General features: G+C 41.5%; 1 protein-coding gene across 10 annotated transcripts in view; it reads left to right on the top strand.

Annotated features, from left to right (window-relative positions):
* Positions 1-24,333, top strand: part of LOC136864525 (CAP-Gly domain-containing linker protein 1) — a 958,550-nt gene that overhangs the window by 873,662 nt on the left and 60,555 nt on the right. For all 10 annotated transcript variants that reach the window (XM_067141621.2, XM_067141618.2, XM_067141619.2 and 7 more), the window contains 2 exons: positions 1,161-1,290; positions 12,553-12,706. In XM_067141621.2, the coding sequence (XP_066997722.2) occupies positions 1,161-1,290; positions 12,553-12,706 (284 nt within the window). The remainder of the gene's footprint in view (positions 1-1,160; positions 1,291-12,552; positions 12,707-24,333) is intronic.

Below are 24,333 nucleotides of genomic sequence, written 5' to 3'. Positions count from 1 at the left end.
ATTCTGTGGGAAAGAATGAAGCAAACAGACTTTAAAAAAAGCAAGAGATTAGTGCTCAGACTTACTTGACAGATACTTATCCTTGCAAAAACAACTACATTTTAATGATTATCAATTCTTATTTACCAGACTGATAAACCCGAAAATGTCTTCTTGGAAACAAAACAATTTGCATATCCATAACTCCAAAACTCTTTGCGGTATAGCCGAAAATGCAAAACCATGTATGGGTCTATACCACATATAGAGGTCGGCGGCTACGGAAGAAAGAGGGTCTATACCATGTATAGAGGTCGGCGCTGAGGGGTTAAGCTCAGAATAGAACCAGATCAAGATATTTATGGAGTTGTTTCAGAGATGTCTCAGATATCTGTCAGTTTCACATCATCTACAGTTGAATTTTTTTTCTGAAACTGCACATCATTTCTTTTCAAAATGGAGTTACTGTCAGGAAGCTGTCATTTCTGGACCAAAGTACACATATAGTACATTGCAGCAGAACATAGTGATTTTTACAGTAAAATTCTCAACTGGCTTTCTACTACAGAGGATAATGATGAGTGAAATTATTTTAGGTCAGATAATGTAAATTGGGGGACTAGAATAAATTACTGTGTGAAAAATTACAAGTAATTCCACATTATTTGGAAAAAAGAACATGTCACAGGATCAAAGACCTTAATCTAAGTCAAAACACTGAAAACCAGTATTTTGTTTTCATAAAAGAATGCTAACATTAATATTCTCTAACCCTTAGTTAGGGGCTTTGTTTCTTACTCCTTTATATACTGGCCTTAAACAGTCATTTTTATATATCTCAAAACTCTGTTTCTCTGACATGTGCTGTTTTAGAAAGAATCAATTTTATTGTTTTATTGTTGATGGGGAAAGTTGGCTGTGTAGTTCCTTATGGAACATCATGTCTTTCAGATTTCAGTAATACTCATAAAATCATAAAGAGTAAAAATAAAAATAAGGCATATTCAGTATTTATTAGTTTTGTAGCAAATAACACACCTAATCTCTGAATATTCACCCAAAAATCTTGTAAACATAATATTGGATTGAAGATAATGTGCAAAATTTTAGACATATTGGTATATTTCATGCAAGCTAGATGTGACTGACATTTCCTCACTGTATTTCTCTATTTCTTGTAGATGATAGCCGAAAAAGAAAATGGGAAACAATACAAAGATGCAATAGCTAAATTGGAGCTAGAAATGCAAAAGAGAAGTGAAGTAAGGGAGGAAGAATCTGCTGCTGTTGCTGCACCACCAGCTAAAAATGGTAAGAAATAAACCATTATTCTTACTACACTGTTTCTGTGGAGCATGATATCCAATTGACATTGTTACTGGCTTATCACTAAGACAGCTGTGATTCAAATTCCAAGCAATGCATATGGTATTTTTGAAATGAAATATCTTTTTGCTGTAGTTTTGATTCCACATAAAACTGGAGGTCCCATGGCTAAGTTGGTTTCAACAGTCACATAAAACTACAACCTTATTGAATTTTTATTTTTTAGAAATGTCTCTATCTCTTTGCCTTCATCATTGCCTGTTAGCCCAGTTACATACTTTCTGTAACTAGCTTGCAGTCTTTTCACTTGAATTGTAGAACAACATGTACATTTCAAATCAAATCAGTACTATGTTCATAAGTGGCATTTCCATTTGTTGGTCATTGGTTCTGTCTCTATTAGCACACCATCTCCTAATGAGGGTCTCTCCAGCCATGCCGTTATCATCTCTGCCTCCTTCTCCCGGGATATCATCAGAGCCCCCTCGACGTTCTGCTTCCTGCCGAGCATCCTCCCTGGATGGATCTCGGCATCGCAGAGCTTACAGTAGGTGTCAGCTGCCTCACGCTGGGTGTCATTCCAGGGCAGCCCGTCCTCCGCAGTCACATCACCTGATCACTCGATCTCAACGTTGAATACTGGTGGCGTTCTGTCGGCGCTCTGAGTCTTCTCCTGCAGCTGGACTCGGTAGGCAGCTCTCAGTTGATGGTAACCTCAGCGCCCGTCAATGTAGTCCAGCGATCTTCTGCTTTCTCCTCTGACATCCGTCCATTGTCCACGCAGGCAGTTTCAAACTGGGTCCGGCATGTTCCCCAGGAAGTGGTCCTGTCGTAACATGGGGTTTCCACCTTCTCAATGTTGGAGCTACCATCACTGCTGGTGGACTCTAATCAGGGCTTCCCGGTCGTTGTCCTCTCACGTCGGGCACTTTCTTCTGCCATCAGGTCTCAAACTCTGGATTCTGTAACCTTGGGTATTACTTCGGACCACTTCTCATACTGCACGACTTCACTTTTCACTTTCATTTCGAGAGAGCGCAGTTTATGTCCTAACTCTGCCTCTTCTAGCATAAGCTGCCCATCTTCTGATTCACTCAGTTCCGGTTTCTGTTGGTCCTGGATGGACTGCCATTTAGATTTCAGTTCACTATGAATTTGTCCAGCTCTTTGAGAAGAGGTTGGAACTGTTCCATGTTCATTTTGTTACTCAGTAGATTTCTATGAGCTACGCAATTACTACTACCAGTCTCCCTCGATTCTGACACCAGTTGTAATGCACCAGTTTAGCCCACTAGTTCATCCCATTTGTTCATCCTACTTCTGATGCCAGTTGTTATGTACTGGTGCGGTAAATAAATGAATATTACAACTGATAGTGTTGAACTTCCGATCTACACATTAACACACACAGGCAAACCAGGATCACTGCTTGCACATCAGAGTACGGATCACACAATTACACAGTTCACACTCTCTCTCAGTTCTCACTATTCATTCACACTTGGCCTCCATTCACTAGCACTTACAGCTTACTCAATCACACAGTTACTCTCATTGACGCTGCCATAGTCCTCACTTCACAGGCCACGCATGTCATTCTTGCAGTTCCGGATGACGTACGCTACCCGTTCACTCCAGTAGGACCACTGTTTCGTGTACCCTGCTGATAACCAACATTCTCTTCCATGCCACTACAGCACACAACATTCGCTACACAGTGGCTGGCCCAAGAGTCCCACAAATGGTGACAGACATGCAAAATGAATAATCAGTCCCACAGACAGAACACTTTCTGCAGGCTGTCAACTCGACTGATATATCTGACTGTGCTGACGTAGAACTCCTTACAGTTGAGTTAAATCATTGCACTGTTTCCTCTATATATAAACCACCAAATTCTGCATTCCATTTCCAGAAACTAAGGAATTTCGACAATCAAGCCGTCCACATTGTAATTGGTGACTTTAACAGCCAAAACAACGTCTGGGGATATGAACATGAGAATGAAGATGGAGAGGCTGTGCTGGAATGGGCTGAGATCCACCAGATGCTACTGTTACACGATGTTAAACTTCCTCCTTCTTTTAACAGCGGACATTGGCAATGAGGTTATAACGCTGATCTAATCTTTGTTAGCGAAGGAATTGCTCAGCAGTGTATAAAGAACATCGGCACCCCTATACCACATGCACAGCACAGACCCATCATGTGTCAGGTATTTGCTACGGTACGTCCCATGAACGTACCTTTCCGCAGGCGATATAATTTTAAGAAAGCAGACTGGAACAAGTTCACTGCATATCTGGAAGATGCTGTATCTGATATAGGTATTTATATGACTGACTACGACCTGTTTGTAGATGCAGTGAACAAGAGCTCCAGACAGTCAATTCCCAGAGGTTGTCGAATGAATTATGTTCCTGGTCTCAATCAACATTCCTCAGCTCTGCTGGCTGAATACATTGATCTATTCGAGATGAATCCCTTTGGTGAACAGTCTGTGCAGAAAGGTCTAGAGTTGACAACAATGTGTACCAAGCCTTCATGTTCCAATGTCTAAAAGAGACCTCAAAAATGAGTTGAACACCATTCATAATATAGCTAAATCTAATGGATACAACAGCTTCTTTATTGAAAAAATGATCAACAAATATAAATATCACCCCTCTACCAGTTTGAAAAAAGATAAACAAAACAACTCCTCCCTTTCTATCGTTACGTTCAACGAACAAATTTACAAAGTCACCAACATCTTTTGAAAAGCACAATGAAAAAGTAGTTTTCAAAACCAACAGTAGGAATGCACATGTCTTACATAATGCCACATCCATAAACAAGTTCAATAGTTTTTCAAAATCAGGAGTATACAGGATTATTTGCAACAGTTGTAATTCTTCTTACATCGGACAGACTGGGAGGAATTTTAATATAAGGTACTCGGAACGCGTCAATGCCCGGAAGTACAATAAATTTTCAGCTGTATGACAGCATATGCATGACTATATCACAAATTCACAGACGTAAAATAAGATAAGGAAATTCTCAAAATCATCAACAAAGGACCCCTCCTTAACATTACTGAAAGCTGCTTCATACATATAGATCAATATTTTAACCCGAATCATAATCTTAATGACATTTCAGAAAAGCCAAACTTCCTAGTTGAACTAATTTCCATTTTTAGAAACATCAAACCAACAAGTCATAATTCAGTTTTTCATAATATTCACAGCACCTTTCCTCACCAGCCATCTATTTTCCCACATCCTTCGTCCCTGCCTTAATTTCCCCCTCCCCTCCACTCCCTCCTCTCCTTTCCCCAAACTCTCCCCTTGCCCCACCCCCTTGCCCCTTGCCCTGCCTCTCTCTCCTTGCCACGCCCCTTCTTTTTCCTTTGAATCTCACAACCGTTAGTATGAAGGCACACAACAATACACCATGCCGCAACGAGAGGTAAGTCTCATATAACTTATGCCATTTGACTAACACACTCTCTGTCTCTCTCCTTCTATTCATTAATTTTATCTAATTATATCTATCATTTATTCAGATTAACTTCATGGACACCGCACTGAATTGCAAATTTATACCAGTCACAAATTAACCCATTAGTGCATAATGTCTGAAAAATCGGACGTCAGAGAAAAATAAAATGTGTGACATTTATACATGGTTTTAAGCCCGCGATACTTCCTTATGCTTCAGAAAGGCTGTAGCTAACAAGAACCAAGAATACATCATTCTTCATTCTTACCATTCATTGTTGAATCACACTTATTGCGAGAATGGCGGCAAGACAGTACAGAGTTGTGAGCAACAGGCAAGATTTTTATTTATAAATTAAGAAATATTTCCAAAAATTGTATACTTTGGGACGGGTCATATTGTTGACACTCCTATGAATTTAATAATACATAAAGATGCCAATTATGTCTTATAATTGATGTGACAGAGGCTTGTAAATATAGCTGTCCTGAAAAATTGGACGCTATGCACAGGGAGTCCTATTGTCTCAAACAGTTGTATTCCCTTACTAGTTTGATGGCGAGTGAAATATTGGACATTTTGGAGGAAGAACCGACATTTGGAGAGGAGCAGCACATCAAACCTCCTAATAATGAATGTGAAACGGTTGATGATAATGACAGATGAGTATGAGGGTAATCTAAATTACCTTGGTAGAAACCTACTTCTGAGTGAATGTGAAGGGCAAATTGCTTCAACATAATATGAAAAAGGGAAGGCTAGGTACTGTTGTAGTCAAAATATTACTGAAAGTTCTACAGATGGATCTGTAAAACTAGAAAACCATGCAAAAGGAAGCTCTCATACAAAAATAAAGAGAGTCATACATAAGATTGGGCCAGCATCTCTGTTTCCAATATCCCTGATAGAAAATTCAAAAGCATTAGTTGGTCGAATGATAACAAACAAGATGCAACCCCAAAATGGACAACATCACAATCTACATCTCATTTAGTGACTGTATTCCTGTATTCTCCTCCTCTCTTTCCCTCCCCCTCCCACCCCCGCACACACATCAGATGATGCTGAAAATTGTGAAATTCCGCTAGAATTTTCTCTCTTCCAGTGGCTATGGGATACCTTTTCACATTTTCAAGTGATTACAGCCTTATAAAATGAAAGGCTGAAGGAATTTGGACTTGATGGAAGTATAGTCTAGTCCTACCTCTCATTGATGCAGGTGAAACTGAATCAAAGAAGGGGCATGCAATATATATATATATATATATATATATATGAATATATATATATGACAACTACTTTACATCCCTAAAACTGGTAAGACATTTGGCTTCAAAGGGAATGAGTGCAACAGGGACATTTCAAGAAAACCAGACAAAGAAGTGCTCCCTTCAAAGAAAGGCAGACAGGAATAAGAAGGGGATCATATGACTACAGAAGTTTTGGTGGTGCGCCGTTGGTATGCTGGAATGACAAATTTGTTGTTGCTGGTGCACTGGAATGATAACATTGTCACTGCTGGTACGAATTACAAACAGATGGAGACAAAGCGGTGCATCAAGGTGGTCCAGTGTAAAAAAAAAAAATATGCAAAGTGTCAGTACCACAATGAAAGCTGTTCAATTCCTACAGTGGCATTCGAAGAGTGAATCAGTTTGACCAATTTGAACTTCTCCCGAAATGCCTCTATGGATACATAAATGTAAATAGCATATACAGTATTGTGATAAGATAAGTCTGTATTGGAAATTGTAGGACCACTTTACAGTCTAAATTGGATAAGTAAATACCGCCTAACTCGCAACATTATTGTACAATGTAATACTGAGTAACTAGTATCGTACTGACCTGAGTGCATAGCGTCCGATATATCGGGGGGCCTGTGTAAATAAAACTATCACATGTATGAACATTCTGATAGTTGGAACATGTTTCTACAATTATTAAGAGTAGGAATGTGTAGATAAATTGAAATAAAACATAAAAAGTAACTTTATGCACTAATGGGTTAAGAATGTGTCAGTTTTAACCGTATCTTCATGTGCCATCCTGACAATGTCCAACAGCATTTCAGCGTGTTTTTAATAAGCACTATAGAATAATTTCATTTTACGAGGGTTGGAACTTAAATAGTGGCAACACTGCTGTGGTGACGCTATGCAACGGAATCTAATATTGTCGCTGATAGCACACGCTGGTTACATACCTACCTTACCTCAGAGCAAATGGACTCGCCCTTCCCACATCACCCGCGTGTGGACAAGCGGGAGAAACACAGTCACATGTGAGCTAGCAGTCTAACGTAACGTTGCTGCTATGTTTTCCAAACAGGAACAACAGAGTTGGATCAAGATTGAATGTGCCAGAGGTCGTACAGCATGACAGTGTCATCAAGGTCTCCAAGAGGTTAGCGGGGAATCTGCATTGCCTTACAGAACAGTGGCACGTTGGGTAAAAGCCTTCAACGATGGTCAGCAAACTGTGACGGACCTTCACCGGGCAGGTCGTCCTACAAGCATCAGTGAAGAAGGAGTGCATGCTCTTGCCGCGTTACTGGACAGTGATAGAAACAGACAATTCGTGAGCTCACCCAGGAAACTGGATTAGCACATACAAATGTGCTTCACATCCTGAAGGAATGCCTGGGCACGCGAAAAATTGCATCACGATGGGTTTTGCATGATTTGACGGAAATGCATAAATCGTTGCATTACGACGCTGCTAAGATGCACTTGGAGCACTGTGAGCACGAAGGAGAGACTTTCTTACGCTGTATCATAACCCTGGCTGGGACATGGGCCAACTTGTACGAGCCAAAACTGAAGCGCCAATCAAACGAATGGCGTCATTATGGGTCACCACGAAAGTCAAAAGTTTGTCAGAGCCCCGTACGATGAAAGTTATGGTGATCCTTGTGTACGACTGTGATGGTGTTATCCTAACGCATTACATTTCTCCACGGCAGACGGTCAATGCGCAGTATTACTGTTTGTTTCTGGAGCACCACCTGCGACCAGCTTTGAGAAAGAAGCAGCAACACTTTCTGCAGAATCCACCCATCATTTTGGATGACAATGCTCGGGCGCATACAGCTCAAGCTGTGGCTGATTTGTTAGCTCGATTGGACTGGGAAGTACTGTACCATCCACCATACTCCCCAGACTTAAGTCCTTGTGACTTCGATTTGATTCCGAAGATGAAGGAACCATCTCGTGGCATTCGCTTCAGGAATGTTGCAGAGATTCGACAGGCAGTAAACCGCTCCATTCGCACCATCAACAGACGAGGCTCTGCTAAAGGTATACTACGACTTCCAGATCGCTGGCAACGGGTTATACACAACGCTGGTGACTACATTGAAGGACAGTAAAGGTTGCTAACATGTAACTACTTTGTATCTGTTGTAAATAACTAACTAACTAGCAGTAAATAAATAGTTGCCACTGTTTAAGTTCCAACCTTCGTATTTACATCGGTCGGTGTGAAACAACATCTAGCAGTTCTGCGTCAGGTGGTGGTTATTTACAGTGGCATCCAGTGGCTTGCATACTGCTAACACCACTCAAGTAGATTTGGTGATTGATGATCTGACTACAGAATCAACATTTACCAGTTTCCGTTTTGCAATTGAAATTGTAATGATTAGCAGTGATGGAACTAACAGTTCTATGAATATCAGTACAAGAAAGAGTCTGGATGATGAGCATACTCCAGATGCTAAGAATTTAGAGTCTAATTTTTTTTCAGATTTTACACTTATCCCAGATTTTAATGTTAATTGTGTGTTTGTACATTAGTTTTCATGTCAATTGGGTGGTTTTTTTACATTTGTTTAGTTATTAGATTTATTACATTAAGGCTAGATGGCCAGCCAAGGCTGAAACTAGTCCTTAGTTTTGTAATGTAATTCAATAATATTGCATAATATAGTATTGAATAAGGTGGACCATACAACATTAATTTAATCATTATTATTGTGATCACAATTCAATACGGATCAAAACCATAAAGTTTATATCCTATGAATGGGAGAAGTGCCAATTTGCCCAGTCCCGCGTAGAATATCTTGGCCTTTCCTACCATCTGAAGGCTTAGAAAGGCAACCAGAGAAGAATCGAGCTATCGAAGAAACTGAGTGCTCGCGGAGCAAGCGGCAAGTATGTCAGTTCCTTGGTTTGTGTGGATGGTATAGCAGCTTCGTGCCACACCTTGAAGAAAAGGCAATACCACTCACTGACTCACTGATCTACTCCATAACAACCACCCATTCCAATGGACCAGCAAGGAAGAGGCAGCATTCCAAGGCATTAAGGCTGCAAAATGCAACATTCCCGGTTTATCCCATCCCGACCCTCAATGGGAGATGTGCCTGCAGACGGACGCCAACGACTCCAGCCTAGAAGCAGTGTTATTCCAGGAGAGGAGTAATGGCAGGAGGGAAATCATCGAATATGCCAGCAGAAAGCTATCTCCCACCGAACAATGCTACTGCACTGCCGAGAAGGAAGCCTTAGCCATGGTGTGGGCCATGGGCAAATTCAGAGGCTACTTGGAGGGAAGGAAGTTCCAACTCTACACCAATAATACCTCTCTCAAATGGTTGAACTTGGTCTCTGGCTCAAAATCTAAATTGATGCAATGGACTCTGTTAATCGCAGAATTTGATTTTGATGTGTTACGTTTCTAGGCACCCGGCAATGGAACCTGAAGCTAGGAGCACCATTGTTGAGAGGGAGTTCCATGAAAACACAGGATTGAGCCCAAGGAACTTGTCCTTATGACCATCAAGAAGGAACTTGATCTAGAAGTAATTAAACAATGCGAGGAACAAGACAAGCACTGTAGGACCATGACACACAGTGGATTAGGAGACAGAACACCGATAGTTGACTTGTCCCAAGGGAATTCAAGATGTGCTACAAGAAGGAGGACTACTAATGTACAGGTCACGCCTCTCCGACACGCCTGCAGTAGTGGTGATCCCTAGACAGCACACGACGGACATCCTCAAGAAGTTCCATGACAGCACTGAAGCTGGACATCCAGGAGGTGAAGAGACTTATCAGTCTATCCAATGAAGATTCTTCTGTGTCAAAATGCGGAAAGATATCCTGGACTACGTGAAGGGGTGCTACATCTGTGCCTGCACCAAGGCGGACAACAGGAAGGCAGATTCCAGTCAGTGAGGAAGGCGGCCGCAACGCCCTTTGGAGGTCATAGCCCTGGACTTGATGGGTCCTTACCCTAGAACACCACGGGGTAAAACAGGACTCCTAGTAATCACCGACCTCTTCACAAGATGGATTGAGGCCTTTCCGATACCAGAAGCCAAGACGGGACACATCACCGTCTTCTACAAGTTGAGGTATTCAGCCGCTACAGTTATCCACGGTGCATTCTGTCAGACAACGGGTGTCAGTTCACATCAAATAAGTGGCAGCAAATGATGATAGAATGGGGTGTGGAGCACTGGACCACACCTAACTACAACCTACCTAACTACGTAACGACGGAACCAGGAGCTGAAAAGGATGCTACGGGTCCACCTAATAGACAAAGAACATCGACTGTGGGACCTTCAGATACCACAGTCACCCTTTGCCCTGTGACGATGTATCAACCGTGTCACTGCCTCTTCCCCAGGAGAGCTGTTCCTTGGTGGACAGCTATACGGGACCGGGGATTGGGAGATTCGTCCACCATCCACTTCTGGTGAAGATGATGCAGCTGTTTCCCTAGCAGAGTGGCAGCATAGGCAGCAGCAGGACATCAAGGAGAAGCAAGCTTTGGACGACAAGATATCCCTTACGCAGGCCAAGGCTCAAGATGTCGGAGAGACCCAGGTCTTCCTACCAGGCCAAGTACTGCGACGTGTCCACCCAATCAGTAATAAGATTGGAGGGTTTCATGCAGGTCTCGCACCTAAGTGGGTTGGTCCCATCGAGGTGTATATGCAGCTGGGCCATAGCGTCTACTTACTAAAGACCAACCCGCCTGTCCAGGTCCACGCATCAGAGTTGCGGCGAGTCACACAACCGCTGCGCATACAGAGTAAGCATGGTACTAACACGGGTCGACCTGGAGGAGAGGCTACTAATGACACAGCGCAATATGGTCATCGTGAGGAGAATGCTTCGACTATCATAGAGGAAGAGGCTGGTAGCGAAGCAACCCCGACCCCCCGACATGGCATGATCCAGTCAAGAGGAGAAGAGGACATCCAGCGACATCAAGGAAAGAAGAAGGTACAATCTACGACCAAGGCAAAGTCGACGAGTGTGAGAGACTGTTGAAATTGTTTCAAGTTATAGGGGGGATATATTGAAGCAAGTGTAATATACTGATATAACTTGATAACAATATTATTTAACCCATGGGTAAATAATGCAAGTATTGAGCTCAAATTATTATTATTTTTATGATTGTTGTTATTATCAATATGACTTGTGTGGTATGGCTATGAAATGTTTACATGAACTTATTAGTATTAGTATTATTGTTTACGTAGTCAGACGTCCAAATTATTTGTTAGGTTAAGTCATGAAACATGTGCTGTATGTATATATGAGTTTAGGTAATAGGTGTATAAGAACGTGTAATTAATAGTATATATGAGGCGCTGGCCTTCTGACCCCAACTTGGCAGGTTCGATCCTGGCTCAGTCCGGTGGTATTTGAAGGTGCTCAAATACGTCAGCCTCGTGTCGGTAGATTTACTGGCACGTAAAAGAACTCCTGCGGGACAAAATTCCGGCACCTCGGCGTCTCCGAAAACCGTAAAAGAGTAGTTAGTGGGACGTAAAACAAATAACATTATTATTATTAATAGTATATAATTTATTATTACCCACAGTATTATCCACAGTAACATTGTGCAACACACTGTAACATCCAGAATAACGTATCTTTGACACTAGATGGTTGTAAAATGTTCTTTACATTATAACTAGGCTTTAGGCACTCTAGAATTTACGAGAAGGTATGTTGTGACATATCCTTCTAGAAGCCTGGCCAGGCAACATGTATAAGGAAGCGTCTTCATGGTGGAGTTGAGTTATTGTTTAACAGGAGTTGTTTTGATGAGACGTGTGTAGAAGTCGTGTTTGAAGTATGTGAATTGGTTTTGTAGAGTTGGTTATTGACATGCAGTGGTTGCAGTCTCCTTGTGCTTCATGATAGGCAGTTGTTAAAAATGGTGGTTTATTGATGAGTATCATATAAATATTTTAAATAAAATTAGTGTACGCAACTGACAGCATTTTGTGTGCCTCTTTGTGAATACATCAATAGCTTGAAAATGTATTTTGATTACAATGCTGTCATTGAAACTATAAACTTAGGAAATTAAGTATGTGGCATTAAATAGGAGGGACACTGTGAAGAAGTCCAAGAATCAAATGCTAGTGCAGACATTGTCATTTGTGAGTATGATCCTTACAGCACAGCATTCCAAGATACTTCTGTGATTTTATCATGTTTTGAGTCTCAGGGATCCTCTTCAAATTCTGGCCCTAAATGGTAAAATTACACACACTACTATGGATACAATAGGAAAACAGATCATCAGACATTTGCATACATGAGACTGAAGCCTCTTGTATAATCCACTAAAAGCCTCTGTCCAGAGAACATTCTTGAAGTACAATAAAAGGAACATCAAAGAACATTTGAACTTTGCTATGAATAGCACTATAATCTGGATTATGCTTTTGTAAAATATTGGTTAAAAAAAATTAACAATGTATTTTTTTGGTGTTTACAGGACATGGCGAGCATGATGAACATTTAGCGCAAAGTGAAATAAATTTCCTCAACTCAGTAATTGTGGATCAAAAGAAGAAGATTGATGAGCTTAAGGCCCATCTTGATCTTCTAAACCGAGGCATAACACCAGGAGATGCTGAAGACTTAGTTCTGTGAGTATCATATGTTTGGACATTAAAATGTTCAAACTTATTAAAATTCATAATTAAAACACCTCCTATTATGCTCATTTAATTTCATGCTCAGTATAATGGATATACTGTTCGTATGTTAAACAATTGGACAGTTCGTAATTATGTTTTAAAACATGGTTCTCTCTTTTGACTTGGTATTTTATTCACTATTCAAGTACGTGACAGATCTGTGTAAGTGTATAAGAGATTTTCAAATATGAAACACATGGGTTTTGATTAACATGTAACAAGGTTAAGGAATACCATTACATATTAACCTTCCAGACTCATTCAAATCATCAGAAGGTGTAATCAGTCTTGAATTTTTCAGTGTGAGTTGAATAGGTTACAAGGTGCATGATCTCCTGTAATAGTAGGAGCCATTCGAAAGAATGTACACATACAAGTATGTGGAACTTTTACCGGTTCCTAAAATATGGAGCATGAGATGATATAATAGTAACAATGATCACAAGAGGTAGCTACACTTAAAAAAATGGAAACTGCAACACCATGAAGTCATTGGTCGTTCGTGTTGATTTTCAAGATATGGAATGACGCCACGTAGGTATGTAAACGATCAAAGTTTCAGAACCATTGCATAGTTGCTACAGGTCTCCCCGCGTGATTGGTTGAGGAGGAATCAACTCCAGTATACGGACTCTGGTGTAGCGTAGTTGACTTGCAGTCTGTGCAGTGAAGTGTTCCCCATCAAACATGCCTCGACGACAGAGAAGAGCTCGCTATCAACAACTGTCGCCGTTTGAGAGGGCTCCGATAATTGGGCTGTGTGAGGCTGGATTATCGCTAAGGACTGTCGCTGCACGTGTTGGCCGACAGGCATCTACGGTACAACGTGTATGGCAGCAGTGGTCAAATGAAGGTACCCACACTCGTAGACCTGGCTCAGGCCCAGCGGGACAGACAGCTGTGAGAGAGGCTCACCGCATCATTTGGATGGCCCAGATGGAACCCCATGCAACAGTAGCGCAAATTCGAGCAGCTGTGGCACCCCACGTTACACAACAAACAGTTGGTAATCACCTGCGTGCAGCTGGCTGCTCTCACTTCATCATTCCACCAAGATGTTCGCATTTTCCCATCTTTACACACAGTTATTCCTAGGCATTCCCTTGCTGTTTCTACTACAGCATCCCTGTATGCCACCCATTCACTTTCTATATCCTGAACCTGCTTACTGTCTACTGTTCGAAACTTCTCACTAATCATATCCATGTACTTCTGTCTAATTTTCTCGTCCTGGAGATTTTCTACCCTTATTCGTTTGCAGACAGATTTCACTTTCTCTACCCTAGGCCTCTAGGCCTAGAGATACTTAGTTCACTACAGATCAGACAGTGGTCTATATCATCGAAAAATCCGCGAAAAACTCGCACATTCCTAACAGATTTCCTGAATTCAAAGTCTGTTAAGATATAGTCTATTATGGATCTGGTACCCCTAGCCTCCCATGTGTAGCGGTGAATAGCCTTATGCTTTAAGAATGTATTCGTAACAGCTAAACCCATACTAGCACAGAAGTCCAGCAAACGCTTCCCATTCCCATTAGCTTCCATATCTTCCCCACATTTACCAATCACCCTTCCGTATCCTTCAGTTCTATTCCCAACTCTCGCATTGAAATCGCCCATTAGCACTATTCTATCCTTGCTGTTGACCCTGACCACGATGTCACTCAATGCTTCATAAAACTTGTCAACTTCATCCTCATCTGCGCCCTCACATGGTGGATACCCGGACACAATTCTTGTCCTAATTCCTCCAACTGACAAATCTACCCACACCATTCGCTCATTTACGTGCCTAACAGAAACTATATTGCGTGCAATGGTATTCCTGATAAACAGCCCTACCCCAGACTCTGCCCTTCCCTTTCTAACACCCGTCAAGTATACTTTATAATCTTCTATCTCTTCCTCGTTTTCTTCCCTTACCCGAATATCACTTACTCCTAGCACATCCAGATGCGTCCTCTTTGCTGACTCAGCCAGTTCTACCTTCTTTCTTCCATAAGCCACATTAATAGCTCCCCATCGAATTCCATTTCGTTCGCCAAGTTGTTTCCAAGGAGTCCCTCGCCTGTTAAATGGGAGTGGGACTCCATTACTCCCATAGGTCCGAGGCTTGCTTAAAATGTTCTGAGGTTGGTAAATTCATGAAGCAGGATGCTACCCTACTTGCACATAGTCCAAGTGAGGATCTCTTCTCTAACGGGTTATGGACCACCGGTGAATTGTATAGTCCAGCATTGTTCCAGCATTGAAGCACTTTTTAAACAAATTCCTGAAACTTATTTTCTGTATATAGGATACATATTAGATAGTATGTGGAAAAGTTGTCATGTCGTACTTGCTGGGGGGGAATCTCCAGAGTTCAATCATCAATGATGACTCTGCACTTCTCTGGTCCACTGTTGGCTGCTAGTATCCTCCACCGCTAGTACTGTAGTTTACAGTTCATTTCGATGTGTTGAAATAATGTATTTCTTTGCATTTTAATCTAGATTATTAACATATATGTCTCCTGAAGGACAGTAAGGCCCACCTACTCCTAAAATGGTATGTGAAAATAGGGAAGAACATTTAGAGACTGAAAAATCATGGAGAAGACAAGCATTTTGAAACAAGTTATTGGAGGAAAATTAATTTTGGGGTGGACTGGCTCCTCAAAAAGATACATTTAAGGTCATGTGCATGCAAATGTTGTGACAAAATATTAAATTAAATTAAATGCCAGTAAATAAAACATTTGATGCACAAGGACACCTTAGGAGATAATAACATGAAAAGAAACTGAGAGGTATGACTATAGTAACTCAGTTGTTCCCCTTTGGTTAAATATGATCAGTCAGTCATTGCCGAGTTAAGTTTAACCTTTTCAGCTGGGAAACATATTTTCAGTTTCAGTTCCATGGAACATACCATTAAACTGGCTCACTTGGCAGACACTTTTTTCCTAATTCTTAAGTTTGCGCTGATTTGGAAATCAAGCAATACAACCGTACTTCTCAGTATGATGTTGCACCTGTTCTGGCCTGGATGCATACACTGATTCATTTGGGAAGGGTGTCATAAAGCTGTTGTACAATCTCCTTAGGAAAGCTGGCCCACAACTATTGTAGCTGGTTCTTGATATCCTGGATACTGGCACTGGGATGGAGTTGACATCTGAGCGGTTCTCACACATGTTCTATCGGGGATCTTGCTGGCCATGGAAGTACCTCAACAGTACACTGACAGCTCATAGAGGCACATGCCATGTGTGGACGAGCATTGTCTTGTTGAAAAATGGCACCACGATACTGTCATATGAGAGGTAACACATGATGATGCAGGATGTCTGTAACGTACCATTGTGCCATCAGAGTTCCATCAGTCTCTACCAGCCGTGACCTGAAGTCATGCCCAATGGCTCCCGACACCATGATGCCAGGAGTAACACTGCTGTGCCTCTCCGAAACATTGGAAGAATGGGACCTCTCCCCAGGTGGCCGCCATACTTGCAGACGATGGTCATCCGGGGTAGTGCAGAACTGTAATTCATCGCTGAACATAGTACGACGCCATTCATCAGCAGTCCGTGCTTCCCGGTCGTGGCACCACTCCACATGCAGCTGTTTGTGTTGTGGTGTTAATGGCAGCCTACGCATGGGACGGTATTTCCCTAGTCCGACTGCTGCTAGTCTCCGACCAATGGTGCGGGATAACACAGAATGTTGCAGGGAGTCTATTACTTGTTTTCAGATGGTAAGTGCAGATGTGAAGGGGCTACATTGTGCTTGTGCACATTACGCAATCCTCACTTTTGATGGTCAGACGTGATCAACCAGAACCTGATGACGAGTTTGCATGCTCTCACGTTCCCATGCCGGCCAATATCAGGCCACTGTCATATAAAAATGCCCCACAAATCTGGATATTGCACAATTCGACCAGCCAGCCACATGGAGACTCACAATGAGGCCACTTTCAGACTCTGGCAGATGCTGATAATGCTGTCCCACATGATTTTGGGACATCTCCATGTCTGTCACAGTGATCACTCAACATCTGATACTGTTTATACCTACCAGGCCTGGTAACAACACTAATGAACTCTGATGGCCGTTCTACCTGTCACAGAGAATTACAGCTGTAATCATTTACATACTGACTGATGGTGTGTGTGTGAATGAAGTTATATTGACATCTGACCATTTCTTCTGGGTGCTTCAATTTTTTTTGTCAGGCAGTGTATATGCTTGCTGGGGATTGTTAAAATAGATGCAGATGGCATGGCCGTAAATAATTTTTGCGAAGTATTTAGAACTATTTAGAGAGAACAAATGTCAATCAAATTGTTGGATATGTGATATCAGCAGTGATGTGGGTAACTAATCAGCATTTCTACATTCACTACCGCTTAATCCTTGTATATCGATATGGATTTAATTTTATGTAGGCCTAGGCTAGGGTAATTATTTATGTTATTTTAAACAATTAATTGATAAGATGAAAATCTCAACCCATTATTGACTGGATTTTGAACCCCAGGCTTCCGGGAGAGAAGCCAGCTGCGAAGCCACTGAGCTAATCATGTCCCCCATTTTTTTAAACAGCTTATGATGTGCATTAATCTTAATCATGTTAACATATTAGGATCAGATTAGTTCAAATTAGGATAAGGTTCTATTTTAGAGTTTACAACCAATACTTCATACCCATAAACAAAGTAGCTGGTACTAAAATTCATTGTAGGGGAAAATATAACATAGTAGGGAAAACGTATATACATTTCGGCAGCTCTGCATGTACAATTTGTATTTCCCATCTGGCAGCACTGGTCACTACTTAGATGAGTAGCTTGAAATGTTGTTCGCTAGAGGAGCAGGAAGGAGCTGACCACCATACTGCAAGTACAATTTGGCTCAGGATGCCTGGTCAGTGATCCATGGCTTACCTTGTATTTGGTCATATCACTCACACCTGGTTTTCCAAAAATACGGCAGAAAATGACTGACACAATGTACGAAAATTGGTGGCCTGGTCCTCAGGTAAATGACTAAGATCTTACACCATCTCACTCTTAGATAGCAAAACACGAGAACATGCCACAGAATTACAAGAAAAAAATCAGAAAATGGAACTTACTATCAAACTTGAAAGTGCATAATTTCCTCTGAAGATCAAACACAAGACCTGAATGAGACATGAAATCTGCCCCCAATATCATGGGCATGATAAATGTTTAGCAACATACAACTTAAATTTCCATGTAAAATGAGCAATATGAATCTTTCCAAAGATGTTTCCTAAAATTTCTAAGGGAAAAGAGTTGGCAGAAACACATTTTACACTAGATAAAATATATTCATGAAATTTACAACAGGTCATAACTTAGAATACCACTCTTCTGATATAATAGATAGTATACTATCGGAATCTAAGAGGGCAGTGACAGGTTCATTGTTTCTCAATTTTGAGGAATGGCGCCAATCCTGGAGCATCAGAAGCAATTTTCAAACATTCTCTAGGACATTCAATAATAACCTTAGATGGTATTTCATTAACACAAGTGACCAGATAATCTGATTTAACCTTGGCAGAGCCTGGAGACACTGACCAGGAAGAAGACTCAGTCGGGTAGTCTAGTCAAATTTTATTACTGTTATTGCTGGAAATTGAGCAAGAGGGTGTATTGGTCGCCAAATGCCAGTTCTTCGCCAAATGCATAAATGACAGGGGCGGTTTCTCCATAAGGTTGCAGGTTTGCGCTACCCCCATTCAATTTGTATGTTTATTTTAGGTAAAGTTTTATCATTTGGATTACTCAACTACTGTTCTATATTTTCATTCAACAAGACAAACCTTTCAAGAGCTTGAAAGAGCAAATATTGACTACAGGAGACTTTACAAGCCGGTACTCTTAGATGTTCACTGACGGAGCCGAAAAGTTTGCAGCGGGAAGTCAACCTGAGGTAGGATGAAACTTGGGCTCTTCGAGGGGTGCGCGGGGCTGCTAGAAGTGTGCTTTTAGGCTGCCAGAGGGGTGCGCGGGGAGAGGAAAAGATAGGCGTGGCTTCTTATACATTGCTTAAATGGAGGTTTATCAACCTGGCTCCTCCTACCACGGCCGACTGGATCCCTCGCTGCGCTAAGGAGCTGCCTAGAGCGACGCATCAAATCGGCCGTGCTCCTACGTAACCAACTACTAGCGAAGTCGCTAGAGACCGTTGCTGCTCAATATGAGATTCTGTTATAGAACAGGAGTGTCATCTAGCGACACCGGATGGAAGTTCATCTGCTGGATCACGGCTGGTTGGATCCCTCGCTGCGCTCCGTAAGGAGCTAGCTAGAGCTATTCGTCCTGGCTAGAGCGACGCATCAAGTCGGCCGTGGTTGGATATATAACTAATGTCTCTAAATTTGATAATAAACACCGCCATTTCTTTCAGTATTATCGTGAGCTTTGTTATGTGCGTACAAGCTAAGTAGCTTATTGATTTCATTTTGTAAACATTCGTGTCAGCATGTGTGTTTTTATTATTGTGCGTTTTTATCAGTTAGTGGTATTTTGCCAGATAATGAATTCGGTGCAGTCTTTAATGTCTAGGCCGTTTCCGCAACGGACTGCTGAGGAACAATCCGAGGTGAAACGAATGGGAAGGCCCACGCGACGTTTAATTTCGAAACCAGATACGTTACAAAAGGATATTTTTTCAATACCGGAATTAGGCTACCTCAAAGTGTTTCATTTCAGTATGGTAAAAGTGTTTTTAAATGAAAAAAATGTTAATGCGTTATAGTAATATTCCTGAAAATAGAAATGTTAAATGTTTCTTTTATTTTGAATAATAAAAAAGTATTGTTGATGTTTCTAGATTTGAAAATTAACCTGTAATCATAATATATCATTGGTAAAAATTGTGCACCACTGAACTTTTAAACCACCAGCCGCCACTGATAAATGACCCACATTTAAAACAGCCTGAAGAGGAAGATGAGTAATTTTTTGAACCTTTGGAATTTAACAGGAGGCACTTACTCCGTAAGTGGTCCGCATACCCGCAAGCATAACATTTCCAAGGAAAGAAAGTTCTACGCGGTTGTGGCTGAGAAACATTAGAGAAAGGTGGTGGATCACGTGCAATTCTTAGGGTGTCGGCATATTTCACTCCCTCCGCAAAACCAGACATGGCCTCAAGTTCCCTAGATGTTTGAAGATGGGAAGCAAAGCACAAATAAGAGTGATAAATGGAGAAATAACTTCTATTATGGTCTGCACTATCTGACCTTTGGAATAGTGCAAGTCAAAATCTCTGGCATAGAATTTAATGTCCTGAACAAAATCAGCTAGATTTTCATCTAGCCTCTGAACTCTGAAGTAGTATTTCTGAACTAAAGAAGACAAGGCTCTAGGGAGAATGAAGTTCATCAAAAAGTGTGCATGGAATGTCGCAATGGAGCTCTTTCAGATATAGCTTTAACAGTTTTGTCCGGCTCCATGGCTAAATGATTAGCGAGCTGGCCTTTGGTCACAGGGGTCCCAGGTCTGATTCCCGGCATGGTCAGGAATTTTAACCATCATTGGTTAATTTCTCTGGCGCGGGGGCTGGGTGTATGTGTTGTCTTCATCATCATTTCATCCTCATCACAATGCGCAGGTCGCCTACGTGCGTCAAATCAAAAGACTTGCACCTGGCGAGCCCAACCTGTCCTGGGATCTCCCGGCACTAAAAGCCATACGCCATTTCATTTCATTTTAACAATTTTGTCTGACAAGACACTGATGGTGTAAGAATATATGATTTGCAATATTTGAGAGTGTGAAAGAGTAAACACCAAAGCATGGTCTTAGAATTCTATTAAGAATCTTAAGAATGAAATGACATCATTCGTGGAGTTGAACGAAAATCTGGAAATACTTTTAAGTAACATGGCTAGGGGATGTGGCATACTACTAAAGACTGGGGAAAATGCATGTGTAGCCACCGGAGGCTTAGATGGTTCAAAAGTGGCATTGCTAATGAAAAACAGGGGAACTTGTTGTGGGTTATCCACATTATTAACAATCTCTTGAGATGGGGCGGACACACGCTGTGGTTCAATCGACTCCGCACCATCCAAAGACTTATTATGGTCCTCGTCCACATTTATAGTTAATGGGGCAACATAATTTCTCTTTTCACTATCAATAACATTATTAGACATTAATAGACAGCTCAGAGATATGTTGACATTATGAGTTAGCCATACTAGAATGTTCTTTGTTCAGTTTAAGAGACAACAGATCCCCCACTCTGTTATAAAAATTTAAAAAGCCTAGCTTGAATGCGTAAAGTTTTTTTTGCTAGTGGCTTTATGTTGCACCAACACAGACAGGTTTTATGGTGACGATGGGATAGGAACGGGCCAGGAGTGGTAAGGAAGCTGCCATGGCCTTAAATAAGGTACAGCTCCAGCATTTGCCTGATGTGAAAATGAGAAACCATGGGACACCATCTTCAGGGCTGCCGAGAGTGGGATACGAACCCGCTACCTCCCGGATGCAAGCTCACAGCTGCGCGCCCCTAACCGCATGGCCAACTCGCCCAGTAACATATAAGTTGGTAACCGGAGAACAGAAGCGAGATCAGCAATATTAGTGACGATCGTCGACGACGACTCACAACTTCCTTGTCTCCATAAATAGGAATAGAAATAGGTAAATCTAAAGAGTCCTTTAATCGTAGAAGCATGCTGGGCCCATAAGCCAGACGTCCGTGGGTCGAAACCACACTCTGCTACCACTTGTTACCATATCTACATGGCTCACAGAGGAATAGGAAGTGCCTGGGTTGAATGGCTTGACAGGGGATCACTTAGAGCAAAAATTTACTTTAACAAAGATTGGAAATTAATATATCTTTCCTTTCTTAAAATTAAGATCGTGGAATTTAATGATATAACAAGAAACAGTTGAATTTTTTTATTTGAGGACATTCACATTAAATAACGAGCTTGTCAGCTCCAACAATACGTTGGACTTAAGTCCTTAATCAGGTACAAGATTAATTAGGAGGAACTCCCAGTCATTAACCTATATATGAAAGAGCATAATTGCTCCTGACAGGTACAATATTATGACAGAACAAAGTTGCTCCGAACAGGTACACATTACAGAGTCTGAGCCACAAATACAATACATAGAGGCTATCCTCAATCAAGCAATATGTTGCTATTTACATTTCAATTACACTGGTAACCCCTAGGGTGACCCCACTTCATAGTGTTCATACACAGGTTACCCCATGGTGGGCTTATCATTTACAAAGATTCACAACCAGGTAAAGTACTGTTCCCCAAGGGAACCTAAACATAGACTCTATTACCAAAAAAAAAAAAGAATATACAGGCGCATAATTATCCATTCCACTAGGACTTAAGAAGGAAAAGAAAAGGCTTCGCAAAACAGGCCCTTAACAAAAGGCAGTCCAGCTCCATGGCTAAATTTTTAGCATGCTGGCCTTTGGTCACAGATAGATAGATACAGTAGAGTCTCGCTCATCCGACCTTCGCTTATCCGACATTCCGTGTTATCCGACACTGTTAGACTTAATTTCAACTTTTGGTGGAGACTAAATTCAGGCACACCCGCTGTGGAGGGTGCGACCATGGGACAAGCACTGGTCTGAACGCTGGCAGTAGGAGTGGGTTTTTCTCAAGGACAGGTGCGGTGAGTCTTCAGTCATTGTAGTATTGGTTGGGTGCAGATGTTATAGTTTTCATATCCTCTGTGAGTATGGCGAGTAAATGGAAGAAAGTGACTGTTTCTATAGAACGCAAATTGAGTGCATTAAAGAGACTGGACAAAGGGGAAATTCTTCAAAATGTGGCTTCAGATTATGGTGTTGGACGTGTTACAGTGGGAGACTGGAAAAAACAGAGGGAAGAAATGGAAAAGTTGTGCTCTACCGGAGCAGAGAAAAACAATGAAAAAATGTCAGTACGAAAAAGTAAGTGAAGCACTATTTCTTTGGTATCTCAACACCCGGAAAAGGGCCTGCCAATATCTGGCACCATTCTGCAGGAAAAGGCTGTGTATTTCCAGAAGGAGTTTAATGAAAGGGACCCTAATTTTCCTGCCAGTGCTGGGTGGCGTGATCGGTGTCAAAAACGGTACGGTGTTAGGTAGCTTAATATCTGTGGAGAAAAGCTTCTTTTCGTAAGACATCTGGAATGTTTTCGTTTAATACTGCATGTGCTGTACAATTGAATAGGTAAAAATAGAGCACCGTAAAGCATGCCATTATTTTAGCCTTCCTGCTTGTTTCCGTTCATTTTCAAAGTTATTCTGTATTTTCAGTGATCCGACGAACTCCAGGTCCCGTTTACGTCGGATAATCGAGACTCTACTGTAGATAGATAGATAGATAGATAGATAGATAATGCCTTTATTGGTGGCGAAGTTAGGGCTCAAGGCCCTCTCTTACACTTAACCACTAGAACCACAGAATCCCGGCTTCAATTCCTGGCAGGATCAGGAATTTTAGCCATCATTGGTTAATTTCGCTGGCACGGGGGCTGGGTGAATGTGGCATCTTCATCATCATTTCATCTCCATCATGACGCACAGGTCGCCTAGAGGTGTCAGATCAAAAGACCTCCATCTGGCGAGCAGAACTTGTCCTCGGACACTCCCGGCACTAAAAGCCATACACCATTTCATTTCAACAAAAGGCAAGGAGGTGAAACACCATCACTTCTTAAAAGAATGTTCTAGAAAAGACAAGAATCTAAGTGGGCTTAAGGCCCAATGACACAGAGGCTAATCTCGCTATAAAAAGAGTGACTAAAGAAGAACGTAAAGGCCGAGACAAATTTCCAAAATTTAGATGTTGAAAATTTTAGTCATCCTGCTCAAACGTAGAGTTCCAAGGGTCACCACTCATGTTCCCTTACATTAAATATTGAGTCTGACAACTGTGCAGAAGGTCCTACATTTCAGCCCAACAAGAGAAAGGATTACATATTAGATTTTTTTTTTTTTAACTGGTGAAATCTGAAATCTTCCCCTCGAAACACATGTCAGCACAATCACATGTTTAGGTAAATTCTGCCATTATCTGTTAGTGCTGGATCTTCTTAAAGCTGGCCACACCTTGCCTTCTGGCCCCTCTAACCTCCATCAATTCGCACTCTCAAACTCTGGACCAAATCAGACAAGATGGCCCTTAAGCACTCCTCTTAAATAGCTCTGCAGGGGAAAGTTCTAGATTATTTATATCAGAATCCAGAGCGCTGATAGGCTAAATTTCCCTGCACACCCCTGGGTACTGATTGATTAGAGAACTTAGTTACAGGCATGTGATATGCTGATTACTTTAGAGGAGGAACCAGGTGAAGTGTTGACAGCTTCGGCACATAAGAAAACTATAAGAATAAGGTTTATCAACTGTAAGAAATTGATTTTCTCTGGCCATTAACTGGGACTTAGCCCACCAGAGATCTCTAGAAAATAGACACTAGAGCCATCTAACCAGTGGAGAAGAAAGTTCTAGAAAGTCTTAAAAGTTCTTGATACTGAGCTCGATAGCTGCAGTCGCTTAAGTGCGGCCAGTATCCAGT

The sequence above is a fragment of the Anabrus simplex genome, chromosome 2, assembly GCF_040414725.1.
Source record: "Anabrus simplex isolate iqAnaSimp1 chromosome 2, ASM4041472v1, whole genome shotgun sequence".
NCBI classification, from domain to species: Eukaryota; Metazoa; Arthropoda; class Insecta; order Orthoptera; family Tettigoniidae; genus Anabrus; species Anabrus simplex.
This window is presented reverse-complemented; position numbering and strand designations above follow the sequence as displayed.